We start from the raw sequence: 23,017 nt of genomic DNA on the forward strand, positions 1-23,017 counted from the left end.
CTAAAAAATAGGGCTGGGGGTATAGCTCGAAGGTTCCATGTCCCTGGGTTCCATCCGCATTACTGAAAAAGAAAGAAAGAAAGAAAGAAAGAAAGAAAGAAAGAAAGAAAGAAGGCTGTGAGTATAGCCCAGAGGTAGAATGCCCCTGAATTTCATCCCTAGTACAAAAAAAAAAGAATAGAAAAGAAAAAAGAAAGAAAGAAGAAAAAGAAAGAGAAAGAAAATGATGTGTCGATGTAGGTCTCCACCATCTTGTATCCCATTAAGATGTATGACTACAATGCACCAGTAAAAAATAAAAAATATAAGATTACTACCCATGCTAAAAAAAATTTAAAAGTAAGAGAGGAGTCTAGGAAGAGAGCAGGAATGGCAGCTGTTGAGGGTCTTCACAAGCAGAATTTGTTTTCTCATACTGTGGGGAAACTGAGGCTCTGTTTCAGAGGACTTAATAACTTGCTTAAAGTCTTAACATTAGCGAACAAGAGCCCTATTTCCTCCCACAAAAATACTGTTACAGTTGGGTATAGGCCCCCACACATGGATCCAAGTAATAATCTGTAATCCCAGTGCATGGAAGGCTGAGACAGGAAGATCACAGGTTCAAAGCCAGCCTTAACAATTTAGTGAGGCCCTCAGCAGCTTGGCGAGACAGTATGTCAAAATAAAATAATAGCCGGGCGTGAGGCATAACCATCAACCTTGCTAGTCATTGACTAAATAAGATAGCATGCACATACCACCCAGTATGGTGCATGTGAAGAGTGGGTCACAGGAATTGATTCCAGTGAGCTCCAGGGCACTTAGCCAGTGGTAACTGGCTGGCCGCCGGCCGGCCTGCCTCCCTCCCTCTCCTTTCTCCCTCCCTCCCTCCCTCCCTCCCTCCCTCCCTCCCTCCCTCTTTCTTTCTTTCTTTCTTTCTTTCTTTCTTTCTTTCTTTTTCTTTCTCTTTCTTCTTTCTTTCTTTCCTTCTTTCTCTTTCTTTTCTTTCCTTCTTTCCTTTCTTTCTTTCCTTCTTTATCTCTCTCTTCTTTCCTTTCTCTCTTTCTTTTCTCTCCTTTCCTTTCTCTCTCTTCCTTTCTTTCTCTTTTTCTTTCTTCTTTCCTTCTTTCTTTCTCTTTTTTTCTTTCCTTCTTTCTCTTTCTTTCCTTCTTTCTCTCTCTTTCTCTTCTTTCTTTCCTTCTTTCTCTTTCTCTTCTTTCTTTCCTTCTTTCTCTCTTTTCTCTCCTTTCCTTTCTCTCTCTTCCTTCCTTTCTTTCTTTCTTTCTTTCTTTTCTTTCTGTCTCTTTCTCTTTCTTCTTTCTTTCTTTCTCTTTCTTTTCTTTCCTTCTTTCCTTTTTCTTTCTTTCCTTCTTTCTCTCTCTTTCTCTTCTTTCTTTCCTTCTTTCTCTCTCTTTCTTTTCTCTTTCTTTCTTTCTTTCTTTCTTTCTTTCTTTCTTTCTTTCTTTCTTTCTTTCTTCTCTGGGGGTTGAACCCAGGGACATTCAGTGGGGCCCTCCCAGATCCACCAAGGCCTTCTCCTGCCCTGAGTATTTTCTTCTTGGCAGGTTCCATAATTGTCAGATACAAATGGACTTGGCCTCAATGAGCAGCATCAGATCAAGAAGACCTGTGATCATTTGCCTAATCTTTTAATTTGTTGGCTGGGGCTCCTTAGGCAGGGCAGACTGCAGCCACACTATTCGTGCGTCGGGCCTGTGCTGCCACGTGGAGGGACGCATGCCTGAAAACACCCCTGAAAGACACGAGGTCACACTGCGTGAGTCCATTGCAATAGATTTCCCAGAGAGAAACTGAAGAGGTGAGCCACCAGGACCGTGCCAAGCCTGAGAGCCAGGAGAGCGAGAGCTGTAACTTGACTCTGCCGGCAACTAGGACCTGTGAAAAGGTCAGAGTAGGGAGACAGAACCAGAGATTAACCGACGGCATTTGAAAGCAAGATGCTTCCGAAAAGGAGAATAATGAAATTGTAATTTTTACCTTTTGCCATGGTTTCTGGGAATATGTACTTCACAAATAGGCTGTTGTATTTTTATTTATTTATTTATTTATTTTTGTTTATTTGTTTTTGTGGCACTAGGGATTGAACCCAGGGGCATTCTACCTCTGAGCTACACCCCAGCACTTTTGATTTTAATTTTTAATTTGAAGCAGGGTCTCACTAAACTGTGGAGGGCCTCACTAAGTAGCTGAGGCTGTTCACAAACCTGTGATCCTCCTGTCTCGGCCTCCCAAGTACTGCGATTACAACATGCGCCACCATGCCTGGCATCAGACTGCTTTAACTATGTGCATAATGGAAATGTATCTAAATAGAGAAGGAATGAGGGCACAGTATTGGGTTGCTGCTCCTGCGTTTCGTTTTGGCAAAGGTGTCAGACAGATGATGAGGCTGCAACCAGCCATGCAGAGGCTGGCTAACAGGAAGGATGAGTGGATAGGCCACCCCCCCCCCCCGCCCGCAGATGAGTGCTCTCATCCAGCTGTGTGACGTTGCCCACCCGACCCCACACCGCAGCCCTACTGTCCTCCTTGGTTTTGGGTTTATGTGTGTTTGTTTGTTGGTATTGGAGATTGACCCCAAAGACATTCTACCTCCAAGCTACCTGCCCAACTCTTTTTGTTTTTTTTATTTTGAAACAGGCTCACTAAATTGCTCTCACTAAATTGTTGAGATTGAAGCCGGGCGTGGTGGTGCACGCTTATAATCCCAGCATTCGGGAGGCTGAGACAGGAGGATCTTGGTTTGCGGACAGCCTCAGCTACTTAGTGAGGCCCTCCGCAACTCAGTGAGACCCTGTTTCAAAATAAATAAAAATTAGGCCAGGCATGGTGGCATATACTTGCAATCCCAGCGTTCGGGAGGCTGAGACCGGAGGATCATGGTTCATGGACAGCCTCAGCTACTTAGTGAGACCCTCTGCAACTCAGTGAGACCCAGTTTCAAAATAAATAAAAATTAGGCCAAGGCGGGTGTATTCATTTCGAGTCACCCCTCCATGCAAGTCTGGTATGGAGCTGTATTTCTATTTTCTGTATTTCTATCTTTCTAATAAACTTCTTCTTTTAAAAAAAAAAAATAGGCCAAGGCGTGGTGGCACATGGTTGCAATCCCAGCATTCAGGAGGCTGAGACCAGAGGATCATGGTTCGTGGACAGCCTCAGCTACTTAGTGAGGCCCTCTGCAACTCAGTGAGACCCTGTTTCAAAATAAAGACTAAAAAATAGGGCAGGGTCGGAGGTCGAATGCCCCTGGGTTCCATCCCCAGACCTGCAAAATAAATAAATAAATGAATAAATAAATAAATAAAATAAAAGACTGGCCAGGCATGGTGGTACACGCTTGCAATCCTCATGCTTGGGAGGCTGAGACAGGAGGATTGCGCAGGTTCGAAGCCAGCCTCAGCTACTGAGTGAGGCTCTCAGCAACTTAGTGAGAGCCTGTTTCCAAATAAAGTATAAAATAGGTCTGGGAGTATAGTCCAGAGGTAGAAAAGCCTCTGGGTTCCACCCCCAGTGCCACAAAAATAAATGAATAAATAAATAAATAAACAAATGGCTGAAAAATAAGTTAATTAATTAAAATTTAAAAATTAAAAAAGTAGGACTGGGGATGTCACTCAGGGTAGGATGCCCCTGGGTTCCATCCCCCAGTACCACACACGCACACACACACACACACACACACACACACACACACACACACAGTTGTTGAGGTTGGCCTGAGCCCCGATCCTCCAGCCTCCCTAGTGCTGGGATTACGGCTGTGCACCACCATGCTCAGCGCCTCTGCTCCTCTTTGGGTTGGAGTAGAGTCACCTCTCTGAGGAATCTTCTCCCCAGCCAGCCCCCAGCTCCTCAGGAGGAATATCCTTCCCTGCTTATGAAATTGCTGCACCTAGAATAACTCCTTGCTGTGATAATGGCTTAATTGTCCTTGCTACACTGTGGGCAGAGGTAGTTCCTGGGTAGAGATGGGGTACTAGTCTGCCCAGATATTAACAGGTATTAAACCCATCACAGTGGGACAGGAAAAGATAAATAGGACAAAAATAATGGGGAAAAGTATATAATATTAGTATGTATAAAATAAATATATAATAATGATGATATTTCCAATCAGAGGGTAATTATGAGTTATTAAAAAAGATAGTATGAGCCGGGAATGATGGCGCATGCTTGTAATCCCAGTGCTTGGGAGGCAGAGACAGGAGGATCCCACAGGTTCGAAGCCAGCTGCGCTTAAGAGACCCTGTTTCCAAATAAAAATATAAAATAGGTCTGGGAGTGTAGCCCAGAGGTAGAAGGGTTTCCAGGAACCCCAGTACCACCCCCCTCCCAAAAAAATAGTATGAGCTGGGCCTGGTGGTGCACGCTTGTAATCCCACCATTTGGGAGGCTGAGACTGGAGGATAACGGTTAGCGGACAGTCTCAGCTACTTAGTGAGGCCCTCCGCAACTTAGTGAAACCCTGTTTCAAAATAAAGAATAAATAATAGGGCAGGAAGTGTAGCTCAGAGGTCGAATGCCCCTGGGTTCCATCTCCAGACCCGAAAAAAAAAAAAAAAAAAAAAGAAGATAGTATGGCGGGGTGTGGTGCACACTTGTAGTCCCAGTGTTTGGGAGGCTGAGACTGGAGAATGCAGGTTCACAGCCAGCCCCAGCTACTTAGTGAGGCTCTCTGTAACTTAGTGAGACCCTGTTTCAAAATAAAGAATAAAAAAAAAATGGAGCCGAGGGTGTGGTGATGCACGCTTGTAATCCCAGCATTCGGGAGGCTGAGACAGGAGGATTGTGATTCGCGGACAGCCTCAGCTGCTTAGTGAGACCCTCCAGAATTTAGTGAGACCCTGTTTCAATATAAAGAATAAAAAATAGGGCTGAGGAGTTAGCTCAGAGGTAGAATACCCCCCGGGTTCCATCCCCAGTACCGCAAAAAAAAAAAAAAAAAAAAAAAAAAGAATAAGAAATGGGCTGGGGGTGTAGCTTTGAGGCAGAATGCCCCTGGGTTCAATCCCTAGCAACACACACACACACACACACACACACACGGATGGTATGGAGATGAGTGTGGTGAGGCTGAGACAGGAGGCTGAGACAGGAAGATCCCAGGTTCATGGCTAGCCTCAGCTACTTAGTGAGGTGCTTGCTTAGGTATCCAAGTCCTCTTTTTTCCTTTTTGTGGTACTTGAACCCAGAGCCTTGTGTATGCTAGGCAAGTGCTCTCTACCCTCAAGGCACATGCCCAGCCCATACCATTTATTTTATTTATTTATTTTTGTGTGTGTGGTACTGGGGATTGATCAGGGGCATTCCACCTCTGAGTTACACCCCCAGCCCTATTTTATTCTTTAATTTGAAACAGGGTCTTCAACTAAGTTGTGGAGGGTGTAAGGATTTGGATACCTAAGCAAACACCTCACTAAGTAGCTGAGGCTGTGTGTGAACCTGGATCATCCTGTCTAAACCTCCCAAATGCTGGAATTACAAGCCTGTGCCACCATGCCCAGCTTACTTTTTTTTTTTTTGGCGGGTCTGGGGATGGAACCCAGGGGCAATCAGCCTCCAATTTACAGCCCTGCCCTATTTTTTATTCTTTATTTTGAAACAGGGTCTCACTGAGTTGCAGAGGGCCTCAACTAAGTAGCTGAGGCTGTCCGCAAACCACGATCCTCCAGTCTCAGCCTCCCGAATGCTGGGATTACAAGCATGCGCCACCACGCCCGGCTACATTTGTTTATTTTTAAATTTTATTATTATTTTTAAATTTTGTGTACGTGTGTATGTGTGGGGGGGGGGAGAGGGAGAGAGGTGGTACTGGGGATCAAATCCAGAGGCATTCTACCTCCAAGTTATACCTCCAGCCTGATTTTATTTCTTATTTGGAAACAGGGTCTCACTAAGTTGCCAAGGCTGGCCTTGAATCTATGATCCTCCTATCTCAGCCTCCCAAGTACTGTCATTACAAGTGTGTGCCACCACACTGGGCTCAATTTTTAAAATTATTTATTTATTACAGTACTAGAGATGGAACCCAGGGCATTCTACCTCCGAGCTACACCCCCAGCCCTATTTTTTAGTCTTTTTATTTTTGAAACAGGGTCTCACTGAATGGTGAAGAATCTCGCTAAGTAGCTGAGGCTGTCTGAGAACCATGATCCTCCTCCTCTGGTCTTCACCTTCTGAATGCTGGGATTACAAGTGTGCGCCACCATGCCCAGTTCAATTTTTATTAATTAATTAATTTATTTATTTATTTATTTTTGGTGTAACTGGGGGTGGAACCCAGGAGCTTTTCTACATCCGGGCTATACTCCCAGACCTATTTTATACTTTATTTGGAAACAGGGTCTCACTAAATTACTGAGAGCCTCACTCAGTAGCTGAGGCTGGCTTCGAACCTGCATGATCCTCCTGTCTCAGCCTCCCACATGCAGGGATTACAAGCATGCGCCACCACACCCAGCTTCAATTTTATTTTTTATGTTGAATAGGGTCTTACTAAAGTTGTAGAGCACCTCACGACATTGCTGAGGCAGACTGTGAACCTGTGATTCTTCTCTCTCAGCCTCCCAAGTGCTGGGATTACAAGCGTGCGCCACCGGGCCCAGCAAAAAAAGAAGACAATTTAAATAGAGAAATGGGCAAAGGATATGAACAAGTGGTTCTAAAAAATGAGAAATACAAGTGGTTAATAGGTATATGGCAGCACCAGGCATGGTGGCTCACACTTGTAATCCCCGCGCTTGGGAGGCAAAGACAGGAGGATCACGCTGGTTCAAAGCTAGACTTGCTGGCTTAAGAGACCCTGTTTCCAAATAAAAATATAAAAAATAGGTCTGGGAGTGTAGCCTGGAGGTAGAAGGGCTTCCAGGAACCCCAGTACCACCAAAAAAATAAAAAAGTATGTGGCACATATCAGCATGCTCATACTCCCAAACGGAGAGGATTAAAGGAAGATAAGAGATGCCATTTATACCCCTCAGATTGACAAATATAAAGACACTGCTAATACCAAGCATGATGCCCAGCACATCAGTGGCAGCGTGGATGGGTGCAGTGTCTGGCCTTCACAGTCAGCGCTGCTCATGTGAAAGCCACCGTTCCCAAGGACTCCCTGGGAGGGGTTCAAGCTTCCTTTTCTGATCTAGCCTCAGAAGTCGGTGTCCCTCATTTCCACACTGTCCCATGGTCCTGTAGCCCCCTTCACTGTGCCAGGACTAGAGTGTGATGCCCTAGTGTGAGGACCCTGGGGCCATCTTGGTGACTGGCTGCCCTGGTATCCAATTTCAAAAGGGAAAACTTGGCACCAAGTGCTGGGTGAAACATTCTATGATCCACTTCATAGATGAGGAAATGAAGCTACAGAGCAATAAATATGGATGGATCCCATTTGGCTAGACCCCTTTTCTTTCTTTTGTGTACTTGTTTTGTTGTCTGAGGACTGAACCCTGGTCCTCACTCTTGCCAGCCAGACATTCTCCCACTAAGCTATATCCCAGCCCTTGGCTGGATTCTTCTACTCCACCTCCTCGTGGGTCTCCCTGCCGCCGCTCTTGCTCCTCTGGTCTGAAAACATACTTACATTGCATCATCTCTGCACTCAGAATAAAATCCATATACCCAAAGGCTTCGCGTGGCCCAGCCTCGCCATGCTCAGCCCCTCCCACCTACCCAGCCCACTGCGCCCCAGCAATTCTGTCATCTTTCTGTGCCTCAGGCCATTGCACCCAGTTGTTTCCTCTGCCTGGAAGCCCATGCCTGCCCCAGTTCTCCACCCAGATGCCAGCTTCTGCCATCTGGGAAGTTTGCTCCTAGGAGGGACCTTTCCAATCATGCAGCCCAGGGCCCATTCTGCCCCCACCCCCCCGTCTTCACTCAGAGTCCTCTGATCCTGTTCCTATCAGGATTCACACATTGCATTTAGCTGGGTTTTTTTTGTTTGTTTGTTTCTTACTATTCTTATTGTTGTTGTTGTTGTTATTATTATTATTATTTTGGCGGTACTGAGGATTGAACCCAGGGGCATTCTACCTACAAGCTTGTACATCCCCAGCTCTACTTTTTTTTGGGGGGGAGGGTCTGAGCATGGAACCCAGAGGCATGTGATCTCTGAGTTACACGCTCTGCCCAATTTTCTATTCTTTAATTTGAAACAGGGTCTGAGTAGCAGAGGGCCTCACTAAGTAGCTGAGGCTGTTTGCGAACCACTATCCTCTGGTCTCAGCCTCCTGAATGCTGGGATTACAAGCGTGCACCAGCAAGCCCGGCTCCAGCCCTACTTTTTATTCTTTATTTTGAAACGGCCTCACTAAATAGCCGAGGCTGACCACGAACCTGTGCTTCTCCTGTCTCAGCCTCCCAAGTACCAGGATTATAAGCATGTGCCACCATGCTCAGCTAATATAATTTAGAACAGTCTAGTTAATGATAGTGACTGTTTTGTGGAATCTAGGCCTGTCATGTTGCAGAGTCTCTCTTTCTGGATTTCTAACTTGATTGTCTCAAGATCTGATTCAGGTTAAGATTTTCTGGGAGTCCGTTTCATGGCATCCTTCTAGGAGGTGTGTGCGTCCTGTCAGTTGGCCCTACTTTGGGGGCCACCAATTTGCTCTCTTGGTTGGGAGGTGTCTGCTGGATAGCTCCGTTGGGCAGATGCACTTTCCCCTTTGTCAATGACACGTAATTCCTGGGATAAATGGCTTTTTGAATGTTTTGAAACACTTGAATGGTTCTGCTCTGGTCACCCTATTCTGTTATTCCTAGTGTGGCAAACCTCTGGGTCCCTGGCCAGGTCTCTACTTGTGAGACATACACATAAGAGGCTGTTTGAAGGTGTCTGCTGCTTATGGTGCTCCACAGAGCAGATGTCAAGTGTCTGTTTACAGAAGCACCCACTGTTTGAAGCCGGGAGCTGATGGGTGGCAGCACTGCCCCTTCCACAGACAGAAGCAGCTTTCCCTGCCATGGTCTTCTCTAGACCAGGCTAGAGAAAGGATACATCACAGGAGAATTAGTGGTCAGGAAACTAGGTCACCCAATTCCTTGTGGGGACTCATGCTGTGGCCACTTTAAGGATAGAGGGAGCTGTCCAGAGGCACAAGGATGCCGAACACAGCCAACGCAAGGTTACTCAAGGAGTGGACACAGGGCTGGGAGGCGGTGGTGGGCTTTGGCACACAGGAAAGCTCACCTAACTCACAAGGCTGCCAAACAGCCAGGTTCCTCCAGGGCTCTATCTCTAGCCCTATTTTTTATTCTTTATTTTGAAACAGGGTCTCACTAAGTTGCAAAAGGCCTCACTAAGTAGCTGAGGCTGTCCATGAACCATGATCTCCTGTCTCAGTCTTCCAAATGCTGGGACCAAAAGCGTGCGCCACCACGCCCAGCTTCTCAGGTGCTCTCTGTGGGTTGGGTGGCTGGAACTGTGTTTATCTCAGGGATGGTAAGTGGGTTATCTGCCTTCATTTCCACCTTTGAACTTCAGTTGGATTTGGCTATTTCAAGCCCAGATGTCTACTACCAGTGTGAAATAGTGACTTGGGCCAGGATGAAGCCAGAGGTCTCTAGAAATGCATCGGAAAGAGACAGGAAATCCTCAGCCTGAATTCTCCATTTTCATGGTGAGGAAGGCAGTTCCTATGTTGGAAACACCCACATTTCCGTAAATGAACTGAGCAAACTTCTAGCCACTAATTCATTCTAAACGTCATTACTGAAGTCGGGCGTGGTGGCGGACGCTTGTAATCCCGTACTCGGGAGGCTGAGACAGGAGGATCGTGCAGGTTCTCTGACACCCTTGGCTACTTAGTGAGGTCCTCCACAACTTAGTGAGACTGTTTCCAAGTAAAGAATATAATAGGGCTGGGTGTGTAGCTCGGAGCTAGGATGCCCTCAGATTCAATCCTCAGTACCACACACACACACAAACACACACAAATAAGGCATTGAGGTAGTGAGCCTCCAGGCTCCCATGCCCCAGAGGATAAGAAGTAAAGAGTTTATGGGGAAAGTGGAAGAGGGTGAATTGGTATGAAAAAAACATTTTTTAAAAAAATTCAGGAATAAAAGCTAATGAGTAACATGCTCAAACATTTTCTTAAAAGGAAAGCATGAGTTTTACATTAGCATAAAAATCTTTAGCATGAGTGAAGTCTGTATGCCCTTAATTTGAAGTGTTGTCATCTTTTGTATTTTTCTAATGGATAATACTGAACTCCGAACCTAGGATGGTGTACTCCCGGCTCTCACCTGTAGGGGGAGCCTCGTCTACCTTACAGCGTTCACAATGCAAAGCTTTCAGAGGAAGAAAGAAAAAGGCTTTTTAAAAAAAAAAAAAACAGAAAAAAAAGTTGGAGGGTTAAAGGCAGTCTGTTTCAAAATTGCAAACAATCGCGGCGGCTGTCTCATTTGCTCCTCTCTCCTGGTCCCACTGTGAATGTGCTGTGCGGTAAAGAAGTCCGTAGAAATTGCCCTTCCTCTTCGTCCTCTTCGGATGCGACCAGAGGCACCTGGAGGTGGGATCGTTATTGTTTTGTTTTGAGGGAAAGGTGGACATTTACGCACAGAATTCCAGGAGCGTCTGTCTCTGAGCCTGTTCACACGCTCGCTTCCCGCGGCCGCTGTGTGGGTGGGGGCCGCTGACGCACTTGCCTTTCGGGGTCTAATTCTGCCCTTTGGGCCCGGGCTGGTTAGGCTTCAGGCCGGCGCGGCCCCGCGAGGGTCTCGCCCCGTGGAGCGGCGGCCTCGGCGTCGTCCTGAGACTGGACGGCGAGGCCGCGGGGCACAATGACCGCGGCCGGCCCGCCGGTCCGCAGGTGCGCGCCGCCGGCCGGGGCGGTGGGGGCGGGGCGCCGGCGCGGCGAAACTAAGTGCTGGAAAGACAAAGGAGAGCGCCGCGCCGAGGTGCGGCGGGAGGGGGCCGGGCTTGAACTTGGTCGGGGGCGGCGGGCTGGGCAGGCCGCCACGTGCGGCGCCCCCGCCGGTCCCCGGGCCGCGCCCCCCGCCCCGCCCGCAGTCGGGGGACCCGGGCGGCCCCGGCCCGCGCGTCGGGAGCCCGAGTCACTTTCTCCGGCCAAGTCTCCATCGCCGGCGGCACGCAGGCGGCCCCCTCCCCGGGACTCGCGGGCCCGGCCTCCTGGAGTAGGGGCCCCCCCGCGGCCCCCCGCGGCCGCTCCCCTACCTGGGCCGGCGCCCCCGCCCCCGCCCCCTCCCCAGCCCACTCCTCCTCCGCCCGCCCCTCCGGCCGCTCCTCCTCCTCCCGGCGTGCGTCTCCGGCGCTCCCCTCCCCCGGCCCCCGCCCCGCGCCGGCCCGCCCCCTCCCCGCCCCCCGCCGGTGCCCCCTCCCCCGCCGCGCCGCCGCCCGCCTGGGCCCTCCCCGGCACCCCGCCCCCGGCCGGCCGTGACGCGCCGCGGCGGGGCCGGCCCCTCTCCCGGCGGCCGTGGGGAGCGGAGCCGCAGCCGGGCCGGGCTGTCACCGCGCTCGCCCGCCGCCCAGGTACGGAGCCCGCCGCCGCCCCCTCCCCTCGCCGCTGCCCGCGGCCGTTGAGCTGCGGTTAGGGGGCGGGGGCCGGGGTTCCGCGGAGGGGGCTGCGGGGGAGAGGGGCGCGGGCGGGCGGGCGTGCCGGGAGGGGCGGGAGCGAGTGGGCCCGAGTGGGGGGCTCCGGGCGCACCCCGGTGCCGAGCCGTGCGCGCCGCCGGCCCGGGGGGCGGCGATCGTGCGCGCCGCGCCGAGGTATTGTGCGGCGGCCGCGGCGTGTGCAGCGGGCCGGGCGCCGCGTCCGGGAAGAAAGACGTTCGCGGCTGCGGGGCGGGGGCCGGGCCCGGGGGCCGCCGCCTCGGGGAGAAGGGAAGTGGACTGTGTTTGGGGACGTGTGGACCGAAGTGGCAGGGAGGGGCTCCCCTCCGCGGCGGCGCGCGGAGTTGAGACCCGGTTTGCAGAGTTGAGGCCACTCTGGCCGGCCCGCGTCCCTCCCCAAGGGGACCGGGCGCCCCCTCAGGTGCACCGCCCGAGCTCCAGCCGCGGGCGGCGGGCCGGGGGCCGGGACCGCGGGCCGGCTGGAGGGCGCGGCAGGGTTAAGTTGGATTTACACCTCCGCCCGCTACTCTCCGTCCTCCGCCCAGTCTGCTATGGCCGGATACTTTGCCTGGCGGGGGGTGGGGAGGAGGGAGTTTTTTTCCCCCTGCCTCTTGGGTTCAGAAGTGACCCTGCTGCCACTCTGAGCTGCGTTTGCGGGTGTCTGGCCGCCCTACCGGTCGCCCCTGTCGGGCCGAGCTTCCTGGGGGAAGTTCTCATTAAGCCTCGCTAATTAGCATTATTCCTGGAGAAAGGTTAAGGTTGGACCGTCCTTTCCTTTTCCAGGGCCACCCCCCTCCTCAGGCCCTTCTGCGTCTTCCTCCCCTGGAGCACAAAAGCACAAAAAGAAAGTGCGGAGAGGCGCAGATCAATGGAGAAGCAGAAACGCGTCCATTCAAATGGAACCTTCCCCCCAAAACATTGATTCCTTTTCTTCTGTCTGCTCGGAGGGGAATGAATAACCTCCTGATTCACCTGGATGGTGTTTGGACTTTGTGATTTCCTCCTCTTTCTGAGGATCGTGGCTTGAAATAGATTCTCCCTTGAGATAGAGCCCTACTTATCCCAGAATCAGTGGGACCCCCTCCCAGCGGCTTGCAGAGAGTGGGGGGCTGGGGAGAGGTCTTGGGGCCCTCATTACTTATCTGGGAAGAGACTCTGATAATGGGACCGGGTCCTCTGTTTTAACCCTTGAAACATGCTGGCCTTTCAGGGCTGTGAGTTGGTCTGAAGAAAAGGCCCCTTTATGGTCAGAGCCCCAGTGGATAGTTTAACCCCCCAGGTAGTAAATTACCCTTTCATTGGAAAGCCATTAAGGCCTAAAAGTGCCCTTGAATAATATCCAGCTCCTGTCTAATCCTGGCTCAGGCTGTGTTTGTTCCTTAGAGTAGGGTTCTAAGGCTGCACCTCTTCCTCCTGCTGGGTGTCAGACCCCACTCCCCACCTCTGCCAAGCCTTGGCCTCGCCGCACCCCAGGATCTTCCTCCTAGCCCTGAGGGCTGACTTTGAGGAACTTCTGAGGTGGCCCCTGCCACCCTGGGGCGACAGGGAGCTGTTTCTCAAGAACTGTTTGGTCTCCTCTGGGTCCTTTCCTTGGGAGGGACAGCCCTGCAGGGGAGTAGCTCAGAGGGTACCCACAGCCTTCCTTGGGACTAGAAGAGCCCTGCCTGCCTCTCTTCTCGCTAGTTTCCCATTTAAAGAGAGCCCCGTTAATGGCAGGGGCTGGGGTATCAATGAGGCCCTCATGGTGAGGAATGCTGGGAAAACAGCCAGTTGCCTCTGCGTAGGAACAAAAGCCCATTTACCCTCGATACACTAGTGGGAAGGTATGGGAAGTGCTCACTCTCAGCACCCGGGCGTCCATCACAGCAAGGACACAGAGCGTGCACGTGTGTATGTGGACGTGGTTCTGACCGACTGGGGGCTGAGAGGAGGGAATGCCTTAAGTGTGGGAGGCTGTCAACTCTCTCCAGTCCCTCTCTCCCAGAAGAGCTTGTGCCTGTAATGGCTAGTAAGCAGAGGAGGCCTGCTAGCCGGAGAGTGGAGTGGGGTGCGGAGTGTCCTTGGAAGGCTGGCCTCTTCCTTGGGAGCCCCAGGACCTGGGATGGAAGCAGGCTGTCCTCGTATCCCAGCCGTGCAGCCCACCACAGCAGGGCTCTGTCTGCACCCCGTTGCTCAGGGTCCTGGGGCTTTTACCTTCATTAATAACCCATCTGATGAAGTGGTAAAGTCGGGGTCAAGTGTGGTTCAGTACCTTCTTGGCATGCTTAGAGCTGGTGGTGTGCGCATGCCTGCTGTGCAGAGACAGGCTGGTGCGTTTTCTGGCCTAGCAGGGGCCAGCAGTTCTGTCCCAAGTAGACAGAGGTGTCGTCATCCACATCTTGGTGCCCACCTGCTTGGCGTAGACTGGTGCTGGGGCACTGCCTGAGTCTGCTGTTCTTTCCAGCCACCCTGTAGGCCCCAGGGCTGTACAGAGAGGGGTCTGTTTCCTGCCTTGCCCAGAACCACCCCCTGTCCATCCCTGCCCCCACTCTCTGAAACACCCAGGGCTTCTGATCAGGGCTTACGGCTTACAGTTGCACTAAATTCTCGGCACATCCTCCTCCTCTTCTTTCTCAGGCAAGTGGTAGAGATAGAATTACAGCCCTGAGGAAAGGCCTGGAAAATACTGCGCAGGGCACGCCCCAGGATCCCAAGTCCTGGAGGATGCAAATGGCTCGACTTAGGAGGCACCTGGAGCCCAGTTCCAGAGAAATTGACTCCAGCTGTAAAATAATCAGGTTACTGATAGCACCTGCCCATAGCTACGCGCCCGCTGCAGACAGGCCCTTTCCACCTTCCCTCTGCCCCCTGCTTTCTCCTTCCGGGCTGGGCAGTAGCTGGCGTTGGCTTGCCTGTAGGGGAGGAAGGGCCTCTGAGCTGGGTGGAGAGAAACTGAACCTGCCCATGAATTTTGGACTGAAGATAAGAACAGGGAGGCTTGGTCAGCTCCTGCTCAGAGCCTGGGCTCCCTGATTGGGGTGTGTCCCAGAGGCTTCCTAGGTGGGCGCTACCCATTGCCTGGCCAATTCAAGAGCTCCCTTTCCAGAAGGGAGTTGGCTCACAGTGACTGAGGCCCTTTGGTGCAAAAATACATGGATTGTTACTGTCCGGTGAGCAAGGCCACTGACTTCAGGGTGACAGCTGTCTAGCCAGCCACACAGGATCGGGGAGAGAGGACCCAGAAGCAATGAATTGCACACTATTTTCTAAAATGAAAGTTTCATTGAAGTTTGTTAAGTGAAAGGGAGAGATTAATAGCTCCAGTTCTTTGGCGGTTCCAAAAGGGAAAAACACGAAGTGACTGGTTTGTGACCTCTGGGGCCAAAGAGGAGTGGGCCCTTGGTTCTCAGCACTGCCTGAGGCCTTGCCACTCTCAAACCTGCCTCCCCCAGGCTTCTCAGGCTTCTCAGGACTCAGGCGGAGTGTTCTGAAGTGTGTGGGCTGGTAATGCCTGTGCCCTCAGCCCACTCTAAAGTCTGCCCCTCTACTGCTGGGGGCTTGGCTGTAGCAGGAAGGTCATGGAAGGGTCTTGGGAAGGCTGCTTTTCCAGGTAAGCCCCGAAAGTGTGGGTATGGATGGTGTTTATGTAAGTCTGACCAAAACTTACTTGGTTTTTGTCTGTTTGTTTGCTAAAAGGTTAGATTTAGTAGCATTGACTTCTCACTTAAAAAAAATTGCTGTAGCAATCAGGGTGTCAAAATCTTAGGTAAAATCACGTCTTACAAGACTGGGGTACCTGTTGCAGAATCCTAGGGGAGAGAACCATTTTCATTAGGGAACTGGGCAGTTGTCCCATAACCCCCTCCCGTGGACACCTACAAGTGGGTCAGACTTTTTATCTGGTCCCTCTCCCTAGATCTGAAGGAAAGAAAGCTTGCCTTAGTCTTTTTTTTTTTTCTTTTTTTTTTTTTTTTTGTACTGGGGATGGAACCCAGGGGCATTCTACCTCTGAGCTACGCCTCCAGCCTGCTTTGCTTGCTTGCTTGCTTGCTTTTTTCTTTCTCAGTACTGGGAATGAAACCCAGGGACATTCTACCTCTGAGCTATACCCCCAGCCCTATTTTTTATTTTGAAACGGTCTCACTGAGTTGCAAAGGGACTCACTGAGTAGCTGAGGCTGACCGTGAACCATAATCCTCCTCTCTCAGCCTCTCAAATGCTGGGATTACAAGCATGTGCCACTGTGCCTGATTTTATTCTTTATTTTTGAAACAGGGTCTCACTAAGTAGATGAACCGCCATCCTCCTGTCTCAGCCTCTCAAATGCTGGGATTACAAGCAAGAACCACCATGCCTACCTCTATTTTTTATTCTTTATTTGAAACATGACCTTACTGAGTTGTGGAGGGCCTCTTCTCTAAGTAGCTGAGGCTGGCTACGAACCTGTGATCCTCCTGTCTCAGCCTCTTGCCCACTGCCTTAGGGATTTATGTTCCTAGCAGGACACGAGTGCATAAGTGGATGCTTAGTAACATGCTAACTTATTTAAAGAGTGAACAAGCCTGTAATCACAGTATTTGGGGGACTGAGATAGAAGGATTCCAGGCTTAAGGCCATCCTTAGTAACTTAGGCTTTTTGTACCTAGTTACTTCTTAGTAACCTAGTGAGGCCCTGCTTCAAAATAAAAATAAAATAGAGCTGGGGGGTGGTAGTTCAGAGGTAGAATGCCCCTTCTTTCAGTCCCCAGTACCACACACACACACACACATACACACACACACACAAAGAATAAAGAGTTGTATGTGTACATGTATGTGTAAGTTTATAGCTTTGTGGCCCACGAGTTCCCTTTGGGTCTCATTTTTTTTTTTTTTTTTTTTTTTTTTTTTTGTGGTACTGGGGTTCCTGGAAACCCTTCTACCTCTGGGCTACACTCCCAGCATATATATATATATATATAATTTTTTTTTTAAAACACAGCCTCTCAAGCCAGCAATGCTAGCTTCGAATCTGTGGGATCCTCCTGTCTCAGCCTCCCAAGCATGGGGATTACAAGCGTGCGCCACCATGCCCGGCTTGGGTCTCATTTTGACACACTTCTTCATTAAGAAATCTGGCATGGTGATACATGCTTGTAATCCCAGCATTTGGGAGGCTGAGACAGGATGATCATGGTTTGCAGACAGCCTCAGCTACTTAGGCCCTTTGCAACTCAGTGAGACCCTGTTTCAAAATAAAGAATAAAAATATAGGGCTGGGGATATAGCTCGGAGGTAGAATGCCCCTGGGTTCAGTCCCCAGTACTGCAAAAAAGGAGAAGTCTGGTGTTTTTTATTGAAGGGAAGTGTGGCATGCCGTTGTGATATAGGCTTTGGGTGCAAACTGCCTGAATTCAGAACCCCTGCTCCGCCACTGGCTCCGTGCCCCGGGCAGTGTGGATAAGCCTTCAAGGGGCAGTTACCAGACCTGGAAATGGGCTTGCTTTTGGGGGCCATTGCAAAGAAACCTCAAAGGAACCCTGCCCAGTGCCCATATGTGTGGGCCCTGAATGCCCTTCATTATTAGGTAATTTCAGTGTTAATGTAACATATAGCCAACCTCTTCCCAGTGGAACCTGCCAGGCAGAGGAGGATGGAGTCCATTTTGGTGAACAGTTCAGCAATCTAAGCCAGAGAAACCCTAGGCTGTGTGTGCGGGGGCCTGGCACTGCAGGAAGGGGAAGCCCACTGCTGCCTCTGGCCCACCAGCCAGGGTCCAGGTTTTCACATGGCCCCCATTCAAGAACTGTGCAATGGGATGAGTCCTTAATTGTCAAATTAATGCAGCATCCTCATTAAACACCAGCATTGTGCCAGGCAATTCATTGGATTCAACAAGTCTTGCTGGCCTCATGGGTAATTCAGAGAGCATGCAGCCTGGTCCCCACTCTTGGAAGGAGAAAGACAAGTGTTATCTGGAGAAAGACAAGGCAGGGACCCACAGTACATGTGGCGGCTGGGCTAATGATGCTGGCAGAAAGGTTGCTTAAGAAGAGTGATGGAGAATGGGCTGGAGGAGTGCAGAACCACATCAGCCTTCTGCGGGGGGGGAAGTTTGGAGCAGGAAAGAGGGTGTGTGTGAGCCTTTGTGTTGACAGAGATCTGGCTGTGCCCTTGTTAGTGTGTGACCTGTTTCCTCACCTGTGGGGTAGGGCTGAGAACCGAACCTACCGATGGGGCTGGGGAGGATGGAATGGGGGAGCAAGGGGAGCAACTTGTGCCTGGAAAGCTTTGTCCTGTTGTTACTGATTTGGACTTGGCTGTGGTGGGGGGACTTCAGTGCTCCCAGTGGTCCTGAGGCCCTCTGTATTTGAGCTGTAGGTGGTGGGTACAGCCTTGTCCGGGGTTACCTGTGCTTGGGAGGGGATGTTTCTCTGCCTGGCAGTTGCTCTGCAGACCCAGCAGCATATGCCCAGCTTGCAAGTGCTCATGTCTGGAACACAGTTCATGTGGACCCACACATCCCTTGCTTCCTGCAGCCTCTTCTCAGCATCTCCTGACCAGCAGGGTCATCCTGACCATCCTGGCCATGCAGCCCTGCAAGCTATCCCCCCCCCTTTTTGTGGTACTGAGGACTGAACCCAGGGACATTCTACCTCCCTCATTTATTTTTTATTTGAAAACAGGATCTCACTGAGTTGCGGAGGGCATCACTAAGTTGCTGAGGCTGGCTGTGAACCTGCGAATCTCCTGTCTCAGCTTCCCAAGCACTGGGATTACAAGTGTGCGCCATCATGCCTGGCTACTTTCTCTTCTTTATTTTGCTTTGTAGCCCTCATCACCACTGGTTTTAGGTGTTTTCTTGCTTATTGTCCATCTTTTTTCGCTCTGCTGGATGGGGAGTATCAGGAAGGCACTTTGGTCCACAACTCATTTTCCCAGCATCTAGCCAGGTGCTTGGCCAATGTTGGTGTTGAGTAAATACTGAATGAATGAATGAAAAGTTTGAGTAGGTGGGGCTTCCAAAAGTTAATAGTATACCTGGTCTTTTAAGTCATCTGTTCCAGTAATGTCTGAGCCTGCCCAGCAGGGCCCACAGGCTTGTTCAGTGGTCTCTCTCCCGAGGGATACTGACACCTGTATTAGGACCCCCTTGGCGTAGGAAAGTCTTAGCGCTTTGTGCCCTTTGTGCAGGGAGCCTTTTGCACATGTGTGTGTCCTCCACTGCTGGCAGGTTTGCAGGGAGGCAGGCTGTGGGAGGCTGTGCCATTGTTTGTGGCGCAGGCAGTTTGTGGGAGGGGGTTTGGGTGGTGAGATCCATGGGCCCTGTCCCCTGGGGCTTCAGGTGTGCCCCGCGGAGTCCCACAGTATGGTGGCCCAGCTTTGTCCTCTGGACTTGGCACAGAGGGTCCACTGACTACACAGAAGCTGCCAGTTCTAGGAAACTCCCTGCCAGCCCTGCGTGGTGGGGGAGGGAGCCCAGGCTGATCCTGCTGGTTCCCTAGCACTGGGAGCAGATGTGTCTGCCCCAGGGACAGCAGTGAAGAAAGTTCAAACCAAAGTGTGTTTGCTCACTATAAAAGAGAGGTCTGTGTGGGGGCCCTGGGGCGGGGGAGGGCTGGGTGCTCTGCCAGAGGTCCCCACTGGGCCCACAGAGGCCATTGTATCTTGTTGGAGTGGGGGAGGAGAAGGGGGAGAGGCAAGAACCCCGAGTGTGGAGCTGTGGAGCTGCGGGTCATCTTTCCTGTGTTTTACAGCCTGCTCCCAAACAGTTGCGAGCTGAAAGCGGCTGGGCCTGAGGAGGTGGGGTCCCTTCCTGCTGGAGAGCTGGATTGAAGGGGCCCCACCCTGGGGGTTCCTGCATGACTGGCCAAGGGCAGGAGGGGAGAGGAGGCAGGCGTGGTCCTCCCCAGCAGGCCATCCGGCTGTTTGGAAGGCCCTGGCAGCCCCCCAGGCCCTGAGCTGAGTCCCCCTTTGCATCTGACCGGAACCCTGGCCCCTCTACCTCCTCCTCCACACTTCTGGTGCTGGGCTCTCCAGCTCTGGAAGCTGCCCAAGAGCATATCTTTGAAGCACAGCAAAGGTTAGGGAGGAGGAAAACAGAAATGTCCTCTGGCTTGGGGGAGTGGGAGAGAGGAATCTCATGCATGCTCCATGGGAGCCCCAGGCAGGCCTGGCGGGGGCAGCCGCTTGACCTGCTCGGTGCCCAGCACATCCTGCCACCCGCTGCTGGCCACCAGGCCCTGCACAAAGCAGGCCCTCTGCCTGGGCTGCGGGCAAGGAGCAGAGCCCTTATTTACAGTGGTGGTTTCCACCTTAGCTCACAAGGGTCAGAGCCAGGCAGGCCCTGCTACCGGCTTCGACGGGATGCAAGACCTCTCTCGTAATTGTCCTCAGTTACAGACAGCATGGCCCTCAGCCCTGGCTTCTGATAGGAGCCAGAGCAGCTCCCATGGGGGAGGAGGAGCGCCAACCCCCACCCTTGCTGTGAGGCCTGGGCCCCATTCCCTCTGGGCACCTCCCCGTGCCGCAGCCCATGCGAGCGTGGCTTCTTTGTTTCTGCTCAGGATGAGACTTCTGTGAGCAGTGAAGACTTTGATATGAATGACTCCACATGGATGTCAGCTGACCCACACCTGGCCTCCAGCCTGAGTCCCAGCCAGGACGAGAGGATGCGAAGCCCTCAGAACCTCCACAGCCAAGAGGATGGTGAGTGCACGCGGGGGCCGGAGGGGGGGCTCGTCCTGCCAATGTCCTGGGCAGACTCTGGCTGCTGGAATTTGGCTGAGGCCTTTGGGGTGTTGTGGGGCGGCACTGCTGACTTAGAGCCGCCCCTGGTGTTTGCAGCATCTCCAGGGGCCCCTGCCCCCAGCCCTAGTCCTAGAAAGAGCAAGTTGCTCCTCCCAGAGATGGATGGAGAGAGCCCTGGGGGCTGTTGGCCTGCTCCTTTGCTCTGCCACTCCCTTGTGAGCTTGAGGGATATAGATTTCAAAGATGTGAATTGGGCCTGGGAAGGTTAATGATGTGCCTGACCCAGAGCAGTCTAGTTGTCGGGCAGTGAAAATGAGAGCCGTGTCCCCGCGGCTGTGATGAGGCTGGCTGCAGAACGGGGTCACCTCCTGAGTGCCCCACCACGGTGGCCCACGGGTACTCCCCAGCGCAGTGGCCAGCGGGCCCTGCGCAGCTGCTTCTCTGGCTCCTTTGGAATAAATGCTTGCTTTCTCCCCGAGGGTTGGAGGTCAGATCCTAGAGGTCACTCCAGAGCCCTCACGGGGAGCCCTGGAGTGGGGCTCCTGGCGGTGTGCTTGCTTTGACAGGGTGTGGACGTGGTAACACAGTGGTCTAGTGGAGGTGGGGGTGCATTGACGCTGGTCTTCAGACAACCAGGCTGTAGGAGCTGGGTGTAAGAGCCTGCAATTAGGAGGGGTCGAAGGTCGGGCCTGGAATGCAGGAGGGAGGTGCAGGGTTAAAAAGGGGTGTAATGTTAACTCTGCAAAACGGGTTAGCCTTCTAGAGTAAATAAGGGGTAGGAACCTTGCAGTTTGGGTCAAAGTTCATCTCCACGGCAGAACCCATATGCCTGCTTCCCCACTGCCTTCCTGGCCTGAAATCCTGCTTTGTCTGGGAGGAGACCCAGTCTACAAGCAGCTAGAGGTGTCTGGGCCCAGGGCTGGGGAGCCCGGGGGTGGGTGGATGCAGAGTGGGGTGCAAGGCTGCTGGGAAAGAAAAGGCTTTTGTGCCTTGTTGCCTCATGAGGTCAGCAAGACCCCCTCGAGCTGAGCCTTCCAGAGCATTACTGCCTCCCAGCGTTCCCACGGGGTGGGCACGGGGTGGAGCGGCCACATGCTGCTGGGGGATCTGGGACTGGGTTGCACCCGGCAGCTGACCTCCCACAGCATCCGAGCTCATGATGAAGGCCACAGGCCCAGAACTTTTTTTTTTTTTTTTTGGTGGTACTGGGGTTCCTGGAAGCCCTTCTACCTCCGGGATACACTCCCATGGGCTACACTCCCAGACCTATTTTATATTTTTTATTTGGAAACAGGGTCTCTTAAGCCAGCACGGCTGGCTCCGAACCAGCGCGATCCTCCTGTCTCCGCCTCCCAAGCGCGGGGATTACAAGCGTGCGCCACCACGCCTGGCGAACTTTTTTTTTTTAAAGCCCAGAGTCTTAGGACTATTCCCCTACTCATGTCCAAAAAAGTCTTTTAGTGGTTTGGGACCTCGGCACAAGCAGTAGAGCTTCTGTGGGGGCCCCGGGACACCTGGCCACCCCTGCCCACTGCCCAGAGGTTGGCTGATGACATAGACAAGAGAGACCAGGTGCTTGAGTTGTCCTCTAGCTGTCCACAGGAGCCCCTGCTGGCTTGGCTGGGGCTGGGGGCTGAGGCAGGCTGACCTGCTAACAGGACAACCAGAGCTGGAGACAAGGGAGAACGCATTGACCACGATACCACCAATTCAGTTATTTAATCAGCAGCTGTATCTGGAGGCTCTTGCCTGATGGGTCACAGGCCATGAGGAGGCTCGGATGGCTAGTCTGGTCTCTTCTGGTCCCAGAGGTCTCCCAAAAGGGTTTGGCTGGGCATGCGCTCGGCCTGTAGCCCTGGTTCAGCTCTCCATCCGTTCTTTTTGAAGCCATTGACATGAGCTGAAATCCAGTTCCCGAGAGTGAGCCCAAAGGAGACTCTCAAGGGATTCAGGGTATCCTCCTGTCCCCTGTTGGTGAAAGGCTGGTATAGGACAGAGCCCACAGGTGGCTCCGCTGTGCCCAGCCACAGCTGTCATGTGTCTTCATCATGGAAGCCGCCCCCAGTTCCACTGACTACCAGGCAGGCTTGGTGTGTGGCTTGAATGAACAGCCTTTATGGAAACCCGTCCCTGAGCACACATCTGGAGGAGATGCAGGTCCACTCCTTGTTGGGAGCAGGTTGGGGGTGGTTTCTTTTGTTGTTGTTATGTTTTGCAAGATTGAGAATTGAAACTAGGGCCTCATGCATGATAGGCTACACCCCAGGTATTTTTGTTAAATTGTTAGACTGGCCTCAAACTTGCGATCCTTCTGCCTCAGCCTCCTGAGTAGCTGGCCGGCTACAAGTTGGGTTCTTTGTTTCTGAAGACAGTGCCCCAGTCTGAGCACCTGGCTCTTTTTCTTCACCAGCACCAGCAAGACTAATGGTCGTGCGATGGCACACACCACCCCCCTTGAGCAGTGGTGGAGTCCAGAAGCGGCTTCAAGAAGCCTGGTGGTGCCAGGCGTGGTGGCGCACGCTTGTAATCAATCCCAGTACTTGGGAGGCTGAGACAGGAGGACCACACAGATCCGAAGCCAGCCTCAGTTACTCAAGGCTCTCAACAGCTTAGTGAGACTATTTCCAAATAAAATATAAAATAAGCCAGGTGTGGTGACAAATGCTTAATGTAATCCCAGCATTTGGGAGGCTGAGATAGGAGGATCAGGGTTCAAGGACAGCTCAGCTA

General features: G+C 52.0%; 1 protein-coding gene across 2 annotated transcripts in view; it reads left to right on the forward strand.

Annotated features, from left to right (window-relative positions):
• NOL4L (nucleolar protein 4 like) overlaps positions 1–23,017 on the forward strand; it is a gene marked incomplete at its 5' end in the record, with an annotated part of 137,734 nt that overhangs the window by 88,597 nt on the left and 26,120 nt on the right. For both annotated transcript variants that reach the window (XM_080716828.1, XM_080716829.1), the window contains one exon: positions 20,104–20,245. In XM_080716828.1, the coding sequence (XP_080572954.1) occupies positions 20,104–20,245 (142 nt within the window). The remainder of the gene's footprint in view (positions 1–20,103; positions 20,246–23,017) is intronic.

The sequence above is a fragment of the Muscardinus avellanarius genome (genome assembly GCF_963383645.1).
Source record: "Muscardinus avellanarius genome assembly, chromosome: 19".
Lineage (NCBI taxonomy): Eukaryota > Metazoa > Chordata > Mammalia > Rodentia > Gliridae > Muscardinus > Muscardinus avellanarius.